Source organism: Notothenia coriiceps, unplaced genomic scaffold (assembly GCF_000735185.1).
Source record: "Notothenia coriiceps isolate Sejong01 unplaced genomic scaffold, NC01 NC01_scaffold00030361, whole genome shotgun sequence".
Lineage (NCBI taxonomy): Eukaryota > Metazoa > Chordata > Actinopteri > Perciformes > Nototheniidae > Notothenia > Notothenia coriiceps.
Window position 1 is genome coordinate 21,105 of NW_011363062.1, and position 15,531 is coordinate 36,635.

General features: G+C 39.9%; 1 protein-coding gene and 1 long non-coding RNA gene across 2 annotated transcripts; one reads left to right on the forward strand and one right to left on the reverse strand.

The window, feature by feature from the left end:
• Positions 1-854: 854 nt before the first annotated feature.
• dgcr6 (DiGeorge syndrome critical region gene 6) lies at positions 855-3,750 on the reverse strand. Its single transcript, XM_010787411.1, has 5 exons — positions 3,304-3,750; positions 3,033-3,193; positions 2,145-2,245; positions 1,911-2,051; positions 855-1,762 (listed from the first exon to the last, which is right to left on the reverse strand). The coding sequence occupies exons 1-5, from the start codon at positions 3,429-3,431 to the stop codon at positions 1,694-1,696; spliced, it is 600 nt and encodes a 199-aa protein (XP_010785713.1). The 5' UTR covers positions 3,432-3,750; the 3' UTR covers positions 855-1,693.
• Positions 3,698-4,695, forward strand: LOC104959508 (uncharacterized). Its single transcript, XR_799873.1, has 3 exons — positions 3,698-3,784; positions 3,933-4,355; positions 4,607-4,695. It is a non-coding gene; the product is annotated as an uncharacterized lncRNA (long non-coding RNA).
• The last annotated feature ends 10,836 nt before the right edge of the window (positions 4,696-15,531 follow it).

Consider the following 15,531-nt stretch of genomic DNA (forward strand, 5'->3'; position numbering starts at 1 on the left):
CAGCATAGGTAATAAGTTACTGTTAACTGTATTTACCTACTTAAAGTGACCAGGAATCAGGTTTATTGCCAAGTAGGTTTTTATTTTCATGATTTGTATTCCATATTTCATTCCATTCCATTCCAATGTAAATACTATTTTATATTTTACTATATTTTTTACTATTTTAAATATTTTTCTAGTTCTCTACCTGTGCTTTTAATTCTTGTTTTACTTTTATGTATGCACCACAACACCAAGTCAAATTCTTCGTATGTGTAAACCTACCTGGTAATAAACCTGTTTCTGATTCTGATATACAAGCATAGTGCATAACATAAACATAATAAGAAAGATTATTTACACAAATTAAAATCTAGGAGCCCTACAATAAAGACACATTAGTATAGATACGTATTTTAACCAAAAAAGGAGCCTGTATATGGTATCATAAGTATCTTCAACTTGGTAGGTACTAGAATAAAGAAAATGAACATTAGGGTATAAATGGAGTCCTGCTGTTGGACCTGGTCACCTTAGCAGCAGCAAGCAGGGCCTCCTATGGTTCACATATGATGTTAATGGATATAATGAAGAAATTATAGTCCAGGTGGGATGAAATCAACACATTTGATTGAATCCATCTCAGTTGGATAGACCGGGCCTTGTTTTGTGTCAGTTTTTTTTTTTTTTTCCTGTTTCTCCCTAGGTGAACAGGTGCACGTTTTAATTGTCTCTACATTAATTAGTGAGCAGTGGCAGGGTGCCAGTTAAATAATTTGGAACCCAGTTGTACACAAATTACTGAAAGAGATTGACGATAACAGACTTTGACTCTGTTGAAATGTTTACAGAAGAAGACAAAAGACAATGAGTGACTTTTAAAATATTTGTTTTATGAAAAAATACTTAAGTAAGGACAAATGAACACTCACATGTGTTTACTGATACCATCCATACTGTTTTTGTTCATAAGCATATCATATCATTTCGCCAACACTGACCTTAAAAGAAAATCTATATAAATAAGAAGGGGGTTAATTCACCCTAGAAACAACGCCACTTAAAAAAAGAGAAACATTAAAACAAATATATTATGTGAAATAAGGTAGCAACGTTGTAAAAATATCAGAAACAAAATGAAGGAACTGTATTACAATACTGTTCAAATAAATAAACAATAAAGTGTTCAAAACACTGTCACTTGATACAAAGGTATCAGCCGGCCCTTATGGAGCGTTTCACTGTGGAAAGGTCAAATCAATTATCCCAGGTGCCGCCACTTCTGTGTCCTTAAGTTACACATTGATGCTCAACTATATCATTTCTGGCAGTCTGCTTCATAAACATTTGGCTTGAATATCTATACACTAGGTCTGTAAAGGAATTGCAACACACCAACTTCCTAATTTCACAATGTGTGACATGGCAGATACGTGCTTAACAATTTGATGTTCTTCACCACCTGCTACTGCTCTCTTCCCAGGTCCGCAATCATCTCACCCTCGAGAACCAGTCGTCTTCTACAGGTTCTGATGGTGATTACAATCCTTATAACAACAAGTGATAAACATGTTGTTAAAAAGCACAATGCAATTTGTCGGCCATTGTTAAATCTCACAATTACTGGACTGTGAGCATATGTAGTCAATGGCCTTTGCATGACATTTCCAGCCACCTCTTTTAGCAAAATTAGGCCTCTTTTTCAAGGGGTTCAATATTGTGACTCCTTTTGTTGAAGCTTGAGGATCAATTCAAGTAGATTCATCTGCATTGTCAGCTCCTGAAATAACACATAAGAGTTGAAAAGAGTAAGTCAGGACATATACAGTATCACCATCTGCTGGACATTTGCTGCATCATAAAGAGCAAGTTTTCAATGCTACACTACTGTAGTATAATTTGTATCTGCATTGAGTATAGACATTAACCTGAGGATTGGTGGTGATAAAAAATCCAGGGACTCCCGCCTTCTCCAAGGTGTTCTGCTGGTCTATCACTTTCTGATCCATTTCTGCTACAATCTTTTTATCCATCACCCGTTGTTCCTCTCGCACCCGAATTTCCAGAGCCTGATAACAAAACACAAAACTAAGTAAAACAATCATAAAATAGCAAATATCATAGTCCTTTCAGTACTCAGAGGAATCAGGGTAATGCCTTACCTCTAGCTCTGCTTGCTGGTTAGATTTCAGAAGCGTGAGATTGTGAGACTTGCATGTCTGCAGAGCATCCTTGTGTTTTCGTAGAAGGTCTTGTTTGAATGCTACAAACGAAAAGAAACAACAACTAACATTTACTATTAAAATGATACACTTAGGACCAGTTCATGGAAGCATGTTTGTACTTGACATAGTTCTTGATTTGAGGGTACACAATTTGACATGCATCTCGTGATTTTCACTAAATTCCAAGCTGGTTTAATCTCGAAATTAATTTATATATCTGTCGAAAAACTAGTCCTTTAGCCAAAACCTGCAAGAGGACCTAAAATGTCAAAAACTCAAACAAAGATCAGCTGTTAAAAACAACAATGGAGCAAGAACATACTGTTTGTCCTTCAGTTTACCGAGAAAAAATAAGAATCTGTCACTAAATTGAACAACTGCAGAACTCATGAAATGTGTTTATGCAATTGAAGAATATCTTAAAAAGGAGATACAAGCATAATTTCAATTTCAAAGCTGGCTTATTAAAAAGTGTTTGGCTCAACCTCACCAATCACGCACCAACATTACTCAGCCAATCATGATTACAACTCTTCAGTCATTTCGCCTTTATTTCAAAATAAGACCACACTTCTCCCCATGATAACTTTATCAAGGATTTACAAATCAATGCTTAAACTGCTTTTAAAGAATCAAATTGCCTGGATGAAAAAAAACAAGATTATTATTTTTGCCTGAAATATGTTTGTTATTATATAAAGCTACATTTGGAGAACAGCGTTTTGTATACATTTTATTATCCAGGGTACAGGCATACACTTGCTTCTTGGAGCAGGCATCATCAGTAACAGCATGTTTTCCTAGAGAGAAAGGTAGAGCACTCACCTTGGCGTTCACTGTGCAGCTTTTGCCTCTGGGTGTACAGATTTTTCTCTGTAAGGTGCTGAATATCCAGCAGCCCCTGAACAATCTCATAGACCGTCCCATCGATGAGAGCCAGAGCCAGGTCACCCAGCGTGCTGTAGGACAGCCGCTGCTGGAAGGAGCTAGCCAAGGAGGAAAACAAATACAAACATCAAGATGTAGTTATATCGCCCCTCAGACTGAAAGTGACATCTGAGTTGATTGAAAGAAATCTCCCTTGAAGGTAAGTTACCTTGGTAAATCTTTAACTAAGGTTTGCAGTTCAGATAACAGGTAGTAATGTCTTTCTTGGTGGTTTGCAGGATCGCCATCAGTGACCCCGGGATAAACATCCATCTCCTTAACTGCATGGATGAACATGTACACACATTCAGCTAATGTAAAAGCCGGCTGAATTTATCCTACCAGTTTGGGTTAATTTAACTATTTTATCACAGAAACCGGTATGTAAGTTGTCTTTAGGAGACTAACGTACATATGACTATGTTCGTACGTTAACAAAAACCGGTTAAAGTTACCCAAAAAATAGGAAAAGTGAGTGTTTGTATTAGCATGGATGTAGCTCATGTAGCTTCCTTTCAAATTTAGAAGAGGACCCCAATTGCTGTCTGTCAAGATGCCTGTCTGTAAAGATGCCTGCAGTAGCTCAATGTGTCCACCAGGTGGCTCATTGTATCACAGAAGGGACGCTCATGAGGACATACACCTTCAAGGTAAGACCATACATTTACAGATATTATAAATTAGCACGACAGCGCATCTTTAAATGCAATGACCTCAATTAAAATATGATTGTGGACGAGGTGAGGTATAAAAACGTAATTTCTAGAGCTGCAGTTTATTCTTTCATGTTTATTTCAGAATGGACATTTCCGACGATTCAACCATGTGGCTGGTTTGAAAGGCAACCAGTAGGAAAACAGTCCAGCTGCCCACACTGTGGCCACTGTGCTCAACCACAGACTGTAAAGAGTTCAACCACAGACTGTAAAGGGTTCAACCACAGACTGTCCAACCTGCTGTGCTCACTGACTGACTGACTGACTGACTGGTTGCTGCATGCGCGCCTGGGTCGCGCGCTACTGGTGGGCTGTGCGCTGTCACGCGCCGAAGGTGCCGTGAAATGAAGAAAACTCACTTGCGGAGGGGAAGAGCAGTATTTATAAGAGCTCGTATGGGAACATAGGGGAGATTGGACCATTAGACCACTCGACTGAAAATGGCCAGAAACACATCTCTCTATTTTAGAATTGTCGAGGGCAGGAACCTCCCGGCCAAAGACGTGTAAGTAATTTCTGAATGACATGTGCTTCTGTGGTCAAGTCTTATCTCTCACAATATACAGCTTTAACATTGTCTAACAGAAACGTATCATTTTAATTGGACAAGAAAAAAAGTTCAACCTAGATCTAAATTGCCAGTTTCTGTTATATTGTCTGCTGTAAATTTGATACGTTGAAGGAAGTAAAGACAACGTAAAATGAAATTAAGCAAATTATCTCATGTTGTCATGATCTTTTTCTTGTCATTTTAAGCTCTGGAACCAGTGATCCATACTGCATTGTAAAAGTAGATAATGAAGTTGTGGCCAGGTGAGTTCTCTCTGATTATAAATAAAGATGTGCATGAGAAATAAACTTTGATACAGAGCCACAGCTGGAGGAAATATATTACCTACAGTTTATGTGTTCATATTTGAATATCTTTCATCACAGTTGGGATATGTGCAGTTGTTAATTTTTGTCTGGTCTCGTGCTACTCTGAATATGTAAACCCGGGTGCAGTGTGTATGATCAGGGTGGTGGTGCCCACAGCGTTACTCCTCCATCACAGAGAACCTGATACTGGTGTGGCCTTTAAAACACCCGCAGGTAACCATGGAGAGGCTGCATCAATTATTGCAGGGAGCTCCTGTAAGCAAGGAGAATGCTGGGAGCTGGTTCAGAGGTGATCCTCAGTGTGAGCGCAAAAATACAGATGATTTAATCCTCCAAAGTAGAGAAAATGATTATTATTGCCTGTTTTATAGTACAGTAGAATATTTCTAACTGGTGCTATTTGACCTTTTTTTTTTTTAAATGTTTGCTGTGTGCAAGACCATGGGATGAATTCATTACATTACATTATATTTCATTTAACTGACGCTTTTATCCAAAGCGACTTACAATAAGTGCATTCGACCAAGAAGATACAAACTTGAAGAAAACAGAATCATATAAGTACATTAGGTTTCATAGAGCTAAAACATTTCAAGTGCTACTCAACTGGCTTTAGATAAGCCAGTCCTTTGTTAGTATATAAGTGCTTTGTTAGTATGTAAGTGCTTAGTTAGTATAAGTGCTTTGTTAGTATCTAAGTTAATTATTATTTTTTAAAAAACATTTTAAATTGTATTGCTCGAAGTGGAGTCGAAAGAGATGAGTTTTCAGTCTGTGCCGGAAGATGTGTAGGCTTTCTGCTGTCCTGATGTCGATGGGGAGCTCATTCCACCATTTTGGAGCCAGGATAGCAAACCGACGTGTTTTTGCTGATGGGAACTTGGGTCCCCCTCGCAGTGCGGGTTCAGCGAGTCGTTTGGCTGATGCAGAGCGGAGTGCACGTGCTGGGGTGTATGGTTTAACCATGTCCTGGATGTAGGAAGGGCCCGAACCATTCACAGCATGGTACGCAAGTACCAGTGTCTTGAAGTGGATTCTAGCAGTTACTGGAAGCCAGTGAAGGGAGCGGAGGAGAGGTGTGGTGTGGGAGAATTTAGGAAGGTTGAAGACCAGACGAGCCGCTGCATTCTGGATGAGCTGCAGAGGTCGGATGGCACATGCAGGTAGACCAGCCAGGAGGGAGTTGCAGTAGTCTAGGCGTGAGATGACGAGAGCCTGAAACAACAGTCGGGGAAACAACAGAGGGGGCGATGTTGATTGTTAGGTCAAGAGTGGGACAATCTTTTCCCGGAAGAAAAAGCAGTTCATTCTTGTCAAGGTTGAGCTTGAGGTGGTGAGCAGACATCCACTGAGAGATGTCTGCTAGACAAGCAGAGATGCGTGCGACGGACATCTCTCAGTGGATGTCTGCTCACCACCTCAAGCTCAACCTTGACAAGAATGAACTGCTTTTTCTTCCGNAAAGAGATCGAAGACTTAAGGGAATCCAAGTCGCTATTCACTTCTGTAGCTCATTATAAAAACTGCATTCTGGGAAAAGCAGTCTCATCTCTGTATAGAAAATGAGCTTTAATGTGTTATTTTTTTGGAGTGGAGCAGGGGGGCCGCAATATTGTTACGTATAATGCTGTTAAACCAGCTTAATGCCAGCCTGTCATCCTCATTATTAGGGTCTGTGATCTCTGGGTATCTGTTAATGAGCAGATAATGCTCTTACAGATCTCTCCGACTTTGATGTTCAGGTACAGTATGACAACGCCTTTTTGAGAGCTTTTCACATCTAAAGCCTCAGTGGTACAAGCGTTAAAACGAAAAGTTCACTTCTTATCATATTCGCTTTGTTATCAGATATTTTTTGAGCCAGATGTGTTCTCCGAGTCTACATTTTTAAACCGCTCTGCAGTATTCTGTCTCTTCATCATCTCTAATAGCCAGCTCGGGTGCATTGTTTGTGAAGGCCTTTTTGAGAGATGAAAGTCCTTTTTTCAAGCTATCCTCAGGGTTTATGTGAAACATCAAACGCGCTTCAATTATTTTATTTCTTCCATACTGTAGAATGTATTAGCATATTCATCATGTGTTCACTATTCATTTGTAGCATATTGTGAAAACTGTATGATGATCATTTATAGCCTGTGCCTTCTCTGATGCTGTGCTGCTTGGAGCTTTGTAGGTCTTTTGTTAGAACAAAAGTTGATCAACGTCAAAAAAAGGCATGTTGTCACAGAATTGCTTGTTGGAAAGCCTGTTTTGTTTTTTTATGAATTATGAAGCTTGGCAGGAGTTGAGCCAAGATGTATGCATAATACTAAGAAATGATTTGACAAGAATTAGATGGGACCCTGAATTAAAACGGATCAAGGACATGCATTTGAGGAGAAGCTTGTTTTAGGTACAGAGACAACAAGGTCCTGTTTTGATGACGGATTAATTAATTTCTTTCTTTATGTTTTAAAAACAACAGTTTGTATTACTCAGATACTGAATAAAAACTCTCGTAAGTTATCATTGCAATGATTGTGAGGTAAATTAATAAACCTTCAAAAAATGTTTGCCTGCATGTTTATGACTGGCCTACGTAGCTCCTTGGGAACAGCGATGTTTGAATGCAGTACATAACGAGTCTGCTAGCCTGCTCACAATTACATACTGTAGCTGCATGATTTTGCTAAGCATTTATAAAGTTTACGCGCTCACCATCTCAGTTTAACTTGTTAGCATATGGTAATTGTGTATAGGTCTGTCAAAAATGAAGTTCTAAAATGCAAAACTAGGTTTGATGTCATTCCGAAGCAGTGTCTCCTTTTAGATTACAGGCAAGTTGATTTTTACATATTAAAATGTCCTGCTCAGTTTGAATATTTGGCACAATTTCAAATCACTATTGTTTCTTTGTCATTGTTTCATTTAAAAAAAGAATATAATCCTCTTTAACAGGGGAGGGGGAGGACCTCTCTGCTTATGTTACTTGAGGAAGATCAGTGACAACATAAACAATAATAAAGTTATGAAAGTGAGAGTGAGAACAATGCTGTGGGTATACTGTGCCGTGTTGTTTGAATAACAGAGAGCCACTGAAAAAGGGAAATGTGTTTCACACAAACGACAATCTGTGTCTGACTCTACTGGGCTATAACTCAAGCAGGAATTGATGTTCCTGTCTCTGCTGTTATGAATCTCTCTTTGTTTGAATGGGTAATAATTATTTATCATTAGTGAGTCTAGAAAGAAGCCCTTCACTTCAATAAAAATGTACTAGACATTCATATCTAAAAATTACTGTTCTCGCATACTGAGAGTCGAATTCTGCATTGCTTAGGTTTTATGGTCACGAGAAAACTGCACAAATGGAACAAACAGAATCTCTCGCAAATGGTGAGTTGTATTTAGCCTCTCGGTTCTCAGGGCTACTTGCACATGTTTAAAATAGGTAATATGCATATATTTAGTTTGTTTGATAGCTAAATAGATACATTGCATCCCCCTTAACTGCACTGTTGCAGTTCCGATTACAGCTGGTAATTTTTTTTGCATGTTTAGCCACTATGTCTCCACATATTCTCCCTCATCAAAATCAAACTTTCCACTAACAGTGATGCACCATTCGTGATTTCAATAGCCGCAATTAATAAAGTGTGCATTGCAGCCATGCAGTAGTGCTGAAGTGACTGAGCATTGCACTTCCATAGTTGGGGCAATAGAGTGGTGCAGTGACGCGTCCTAAAACCCGAAAGTAAGTTAGTATTTTACTACTTCCGGTTCCCTCGACAAAAAAGCAATGCAATTTCTCCATAGGATTTTGGAAAATAGCTCGAAATAAGTTCTGTGGTTGACAAGCATTTAAGACACGGATCACGTTTTGTCCTACGACATTAAATACGTCAGCAGTGACCCCACTGGTGATTTTTGAAGAGTTTACGTGTCTGAAAAACGATGGTTGTTAACAAATGGCTGAATAGGACTACAGAAGTTGTCGAGGCCGTTGTACGTCATTACACCGAACACGTAAACAGTAAACACTCCCGCTAAGTTTGTTTTTCTCCGTGTTCTGCTTGAAAGCAAGTACTTGCCTCCTGCAAACTTTTAAAACAAACGCTTCAACTTGTACAATTTTGAAGCTGTATTTTTGAATATGGATCTTAAGTTGGCGTGACGTTGAAGCAGCGACCCTGCTGTAGTTTGTTTAGCATAACGTTAGCATTTTGCTTCTGGCGATTAGAATTACGATTAGAAAATTATAAAAGTAGGGTAGACATGTGGAGATTATCCGACTGAACAAAACGTGATCAATCTCTTAAATATGTGTCAACCACAGACCTTATTTCCAGCTATTTTCCAAAATGCTATGGAGAAATTGCATTGCTTTTTTGTCGAGGGAATCCATGCGCAGCTTACTTCCGGGTTTTAGGACGCGTCACTGCTCCACTCTATAGAATAATTCCTAAATTCAAAGCAACAGACTTTGGGAGCAATCCTTCATTTTCCATGATGCAACTCTTGCATTACATCCTCCTAACCCTGGTCAGGGTATGTTCATTATTATACAACTGTGTTCATAGACTCCAAAGTACTCCTTGAGATGAGTTAACTGAACTGCTGCTGACAAATCTACTCAGTGCCCCTGTAATCTTATTTTTGATGAACAAAAAATGTAAGTACGTTTTAAAGCAATAATGTTAAGTATTCATATTCAAGCAGCTTCTTATGTTTTATTGCGGCCTGAAAGGTCACCTATTGTGCAAAATCCACTTTCTCATGTCTTTTATACATAAACATGTGTCCCCTCTGTGTAAAGAGATTCTGAAAGTTTCAGGAAAAAATATTTGCTCAGTTTTTGTCCTGATCCATTTATATAAAAACCTGTCTGATAATGAGCTGATCAAATTTTGGCTACTTTATGATATCATCATAACGATTTATTTGGCTTGTGTAACCATTAGTAACCCCAGGGCCTTCCCTCCCTACAGGCCGATCATGCAGGCCTCATCTCACAATGTCGCTTGGGGCCCCAAGTTGGCCGGGGACGGCCCTGAGTAACCCCCCCACCTTATCACCTGAATCTCCTCCTAGAGCACCATTGAGTTCTTTTGAACCAAATATCTCGCAGAGGGGCGTGGGGAGTGGCTCCTTATTTTCATCTAAAGTAACAGACAGAGAATCGGCACTTTTGAAACAGGGCTGAAACAGAGGGTTTTTTGGGATGCTACAATGGGTGATCTGTTCTGTATTTGGAGCCAAACACTTCAGAGACATGTTTTGTATATATCTGAGACCTATAATAAAGTCATGAAAGACAGTATAATAGGGGACCTTTAAAGACTTCACTCTTCAAACATCAAGTCTTTTTTTTTTTTTTCTGTTCTGTATGCATCATGTCAGACGTCTGCCCCTTCTCCATCAGAGACCACAGATTAGCTAGTTTTAAATACTGCTCAGACAGCATTGAGCCGTATAATGCTGGACCTGTTACTGGCCTCTCTTGTTCTGTAACGAAAAATGCAACACTAAGTTTTAATAACCTGAACGCATCCCAGGGGAAATGGATCAGGCTTGTTAATTATAAGGATATATTACAGATCTTGATGTGTCATTCTCCTCCTTCCTTTAGTGCAAGGTGATGTGGACCTCTTATTCAATGACGCAGTTTTCTGCTCTCTGTCCAAGTGTTGAGTGTTTTGTGAGCGCAGGATGGGGACCAGTGAGTGACAGAATGGAAAATGTGAAGAATAGCTCAGAGAGACAGTGCTGGTGAGGAGCCAGGAGACTGTGGAGAGCGAGGGGAAAGCTGGTGTCAGCAGCAGATGAGATGAGCGAGCGGAGGAGGAGTTGATTCTGATGGCGCTGTGCTTAGGGAAAGGAATAGTAGGAGCGTTCACATACAGTCAAACCCCCCCCCCTCTCTCTTCTACCCACCATCCTCCTCTCACTACTCCCAGCCCCAGGGACAGCTTCCATGACAACAAAACCTCCCCCCGGCGTTTCTGTGAGAAACAAAGGCTGTCTCTCACGCATTAGCAGTGGCTCATGTATTACCTGTGGTGGACACACGCCGTATTCAACACTTTCCATTACGGGGGTTTCCATCACATTTGCCTGTGTGACCACAGAAGGGTTGGTGCAAGAGAAACACACACATCAATAACCTCAGATTCAGACATGATTTACCGCTCACTGTGTGAAGCAGCTTCACTCCAAAGATGAGTTTTAGCTAGAGAGAACTGGATTTATTCCATAAATGTTGATGCCACAGTTTGATTTCTATTTTCAAATCAGTTATTTAATTATTTAAATGTGCATACAAGAGAAGATAATATTACTCATGTGTAAAAAGAAGAGTGGCGTTGTTTTTTTTAAAGGTAAATTACTGATTTGAGATGTTGCCAATTAAACAAGACACAAAATTTCAAAAATTTCAAACTATTCCTTTATCCTATTTTAGACAAATTGGCTAAGCTTTTAACAAATCAACCGTTTATCTTACTTTATTTTGGGAGTGTTGTTTTGTTCTCAGATCTAAGCACGTGTTTTAGTGGATTTTAATATATAACGATAGAAATGAAATTCACAAAAAAATGCACAATTTTATTTCTATTTTCCTATCAGTTATTTTATTATTGTAATGCAACATAAAAATGAAGAGAAGATATTATAAATCATGTATAAGAAAGATGTGTCTAGAGTCTGGAGTTCCTTTTTAAAGTTAAATGACTTGGTCAGGAAACGCTCTGTATCTTTTTGAAAAAAATACAATATACTCTTTTATTGCCCCTTGTTAACAGTTCTTAGAAAAGCTTTCACCAGAATGAACTACAAAGCATCCATTTGTCAATCTGTTATCTTTCCCTCCAGCAGGCCTCTGAGGGCAGTCAAGGATGTTAAAAGTTAATGTTGCTTGTCCTTCCATTTAACAGAGTGATTCAGACAGAGGAAAACAAAACTATCAAGGTTGGAGACTGGCACGGCCTCATGTGGAGAGCCGGCAGCAGGAAGTTTTACCCCCAGCTAAGATGGGAGAGGGCAGCCATGCTCACCCTGACCCCACCTGGCCCTGTGCGACAGCGGGGTCAGAGTCCCACTGTGAGGCCTCTGACGGGCTGTACATCACACAGCTCAGCAGAGGGAAACACGCTGGAGTTGGGCAAAGACAGCTGGAGGACATCGTGGGATAGAGAGGACAAGGGAAATGAGGGGAGGGCAGGAAAGATGGCTGCTGAAGGCACACGGGGTCTGACAGGAAGTGGCCACTCTTGCTAAGTTTCCTGCTAGGAAGAGCGTTAAGGGTCACAGGGGGAACATGAACCACTCTGCCTTTTTGGCTGTGGCAGTTTACAGCAGTAAATTACAGCAGAATGAGAGGCAGTGTGCAGCGTTTCAGGCTGAATGTTTTGAATATGACTTCCCACATGAGGCCCCAGGACACGTGTGTTGTTGTAGCCTTTGCCTTTTCCTCTCAAGGACCCTGATCTGCAACCTGTACACTCCCTGCAGAAGAATGCAAGTGTTTAGAGAAGAACTGTAGTTTGTTTGAATGTGGGTTTTACTTTGGACATCATTTCAATTGGTTACAATAGTTGTGTACTTATGTGTTGAGATGTTGGAAACCAGCAACACCCAAGTTAGCCAATACATATTTAGAAGATGAAAACAAAGACTTAAAGTGACATTACTACCAAAACTGTACAATGTTAACATCCAGCTTATTTGGATGATAATAGGTGGGTTTGTTTGGTTTCATTTTCAAGGAATAGCTTGACTTGTAGGAATTGTGATAGGAGATGCTGAGCTTAAAATAAGGAGTGTGTGTGGGGGAGAAACACCCTTTGGATAACAGAAACCTATGAAACACACTACAGGAAAACCCCAAAATCATGATAGTGCCCCTTTTTAAGAATTAGTTTGCTAGCACCTATCAACATGTTTATCTCATTTGTTTATTTGATACAAATACATACATGTAACAGACATTTAGCAGATTAAACAAGACACAAAATCAAACTATTCCTTTAACCTACTTCAGCAATGTCCATTTGTCTTACTTTATAGTAGGAAGTCACCTTGTTATCCGATCTCAGCAATTTTAGTTAGTTTGAATTTATTAAAAATATACTAAACTAAAATTGTCGTTAACAAATACATTGCATTGTTGAGATATATCATATGAGCATTTACCTTTTATGCTTAGTCCTTGAAAGCCTCAGTTTGTGCCCTGCATGTATTATGAGCTAGAAAGCTGTGGATATTTGTCGATCTTTGAAAAGCCCTATAAAAGCGTTGTTGGTTTCTCGCACAACAGATGTATTTTTAATCCAGATGGTCAGAGGAGTGTTTGAGGATTCTAGAAATACTTTTATAACGGCAGTAATTCTTATAAAATTACCTTCTAGGTTTTTCAAAAATTGCCGGGTATTTATTTTTTGGTGGAAAATTGGGTGCTTTGCTCTGTGACTCAAATTGAATAAGTAATATAGGGGAGTCACAAACCAGGTTTTTTCTGTGAATGCTGAGCAAAGCCCTGTCCTCGCCTCACTTTAACTACAGCGGAGAAATCTGGCTGCCAAACACCCATCCCTCCGAGCCCACTGAAAATCTTTCAGCTGAGCACATTTCATGCGTCAGGCTCCATCAGCACTCTCATGAACAATTACCAGTACTAATAGGCTTTCAAAGATAGAAACTGTTTATTTCTCACCACCGAAGTTAAGATGTATAAATTGACGCCTGGGAAAAACACATCTTCACATGTTGAAACATTTATGAAGCTTGTGTTAAACCTATTAGCAAGACTTTGTGTGGCTGTGCCACCATTGATCACGTGGTCACAGAAACATGCAGCCATTCGGAAAGTGTTGCATTTAATGAATCCCTCAGGAGCTGCAGGGATAAAGGGTTCAGACGTGTGGCTAGCTCTCCAACGCTACGCTAAAAGCACAGACCAAATCATTGACTATCAGGAAATCAATGATTTTGTGTTTTATTCTGAAATCCATTTAGGGAAATCATTATCATTTTCATTATCATCCTCCAAGAAATCATCCAAGCAAGCCATAAGCAGGCATGAAAAAGTTGGGCATGGCTCAGTGAGCAAAGACGTGTGTGTGTGTGTGTGTGTGTGTGTGTGTGTGTGTGTGTGTGTGTGTGTGTGTGTGTGTGTGAAATTAGTCGTCAAGCCGAGTCCTTTAGCAGCAGTCTGCACCACAGCCTCAAGGTCAGACTTACTGATTCTACTGATGCATTTTAATCTCCAGAGCAAGCAGCATGAGGGGTTACCGCTGCCCACAGACCCCTCTACTCTTTCCAACATCCATTCACACACTCCCATCCCTCCATCATCACCCTGGTCCTCCCTGGCAGGAGAGTGTGCATTTACCCGTTAAATTAGGTGGGGGAAGGTGGGGGTCGGAGTGCCTGGATACCCTTGCGGTCTTGCCGCTGGGAGATGGATAGGCGAAGGCGTCCTGATTTCCCATGTGACTACGGTAATTGTGTTATAATGGAGGTGGGAGCTGAGTGGCCGTCAGCAGAGGGACAAAGGTACAACCCACTCCTTCCTGTCGCCATACAGAACAGTTGACTGCAGACTGAGGCAGAAGGGGATTGTGGGCATGATGTCTGTGGCCGTCGCATGCAGCTTAATAGATACTCGGAGCGATTTTCCTAGCGTGTGCACACCAGCTTGTTGCTATGTATTTATCTTCTCTTTTTTTTGAGCCACTGACTTACTGCTACAGTTTGCAACTACATTCCCTCCGGCAGGTAGAGAAGTGTTACACCTCGTCTTCATCAGTTGGTCAATCTGCTGTCTCAACACTTGTTGGCTCAGTCATTGGCAAGTCAAATAAACCGAAGCAGCATTAAAACTGCATTTCGCCTCTGGCTAATATCAACAGAGTTTAATCTAATGATGCCTTTTTCCTAGTGATCATTTACACAATTATTAATTTACACAATTATTTGTCAAGTATAATGAAAAATTCTAAGCACGTTTACATTTGTTAGAGTTGTATGTTTTTTCATAGTTTCTTGTCCATGGATGTCTAAAGGGAACTGGACACAGCATCGGAGGCGGGACTTATTCATTCCTATGAAAGTTGCTCAGTGGCACATGAAGCCTAAAATGGAACGACTGTAGATTCAAACCCAAATCATCCGGGGACTTTTGCCCATATGCGTGCGTACTTGAGCTTTCCTTAAGCCCGCCTCCAATCTCCCGCTCTCAGCTCAAGTCAAATGAATGGAGAGTGAAAATAACTCTGGTAAACTTGTAAAACGTAATGATAAAGCGGCTCTAAAATTGTTCATACTGGGTGGTTGACAATGTTAGTCAATGGGGAAACGTTTTTTTGGGCCAAAATGACGTGATGTGCTAGAATGGGAGTGTAGAAACACCATTTGGCAACTACGACAATTTGCTTCAACGGCTGGCACTCTTCTTTGGGGCTTGATTTTGACTCATCAAATTAGAGTCATCTAATTTGCAACCAATAGAGAAATCAATACAATAAATGAAATGGGCATTACACTTATTTTACACGTGAAGTTACGCTTACTATTTCAGCTTGAGCTTGAGACTATTCATTTTACATTTTAAACAGATTTACAAACTGGAGGTTTGTCCAGTACCTTGTGTTGTTGTAGCTTGACCCACATAAGAGACTCAAAGTTCATTTAATTTTTTAGTCTGTCTCTTGAAAGTCCTCAGACTTTACGAGCGACAAACTAAATGGTTTAATTTAACTTATAATGAAACTCATAATGAATTTTCAAAATGAGAACCATTTCCTGTGGACGGATTAGTTAATTGA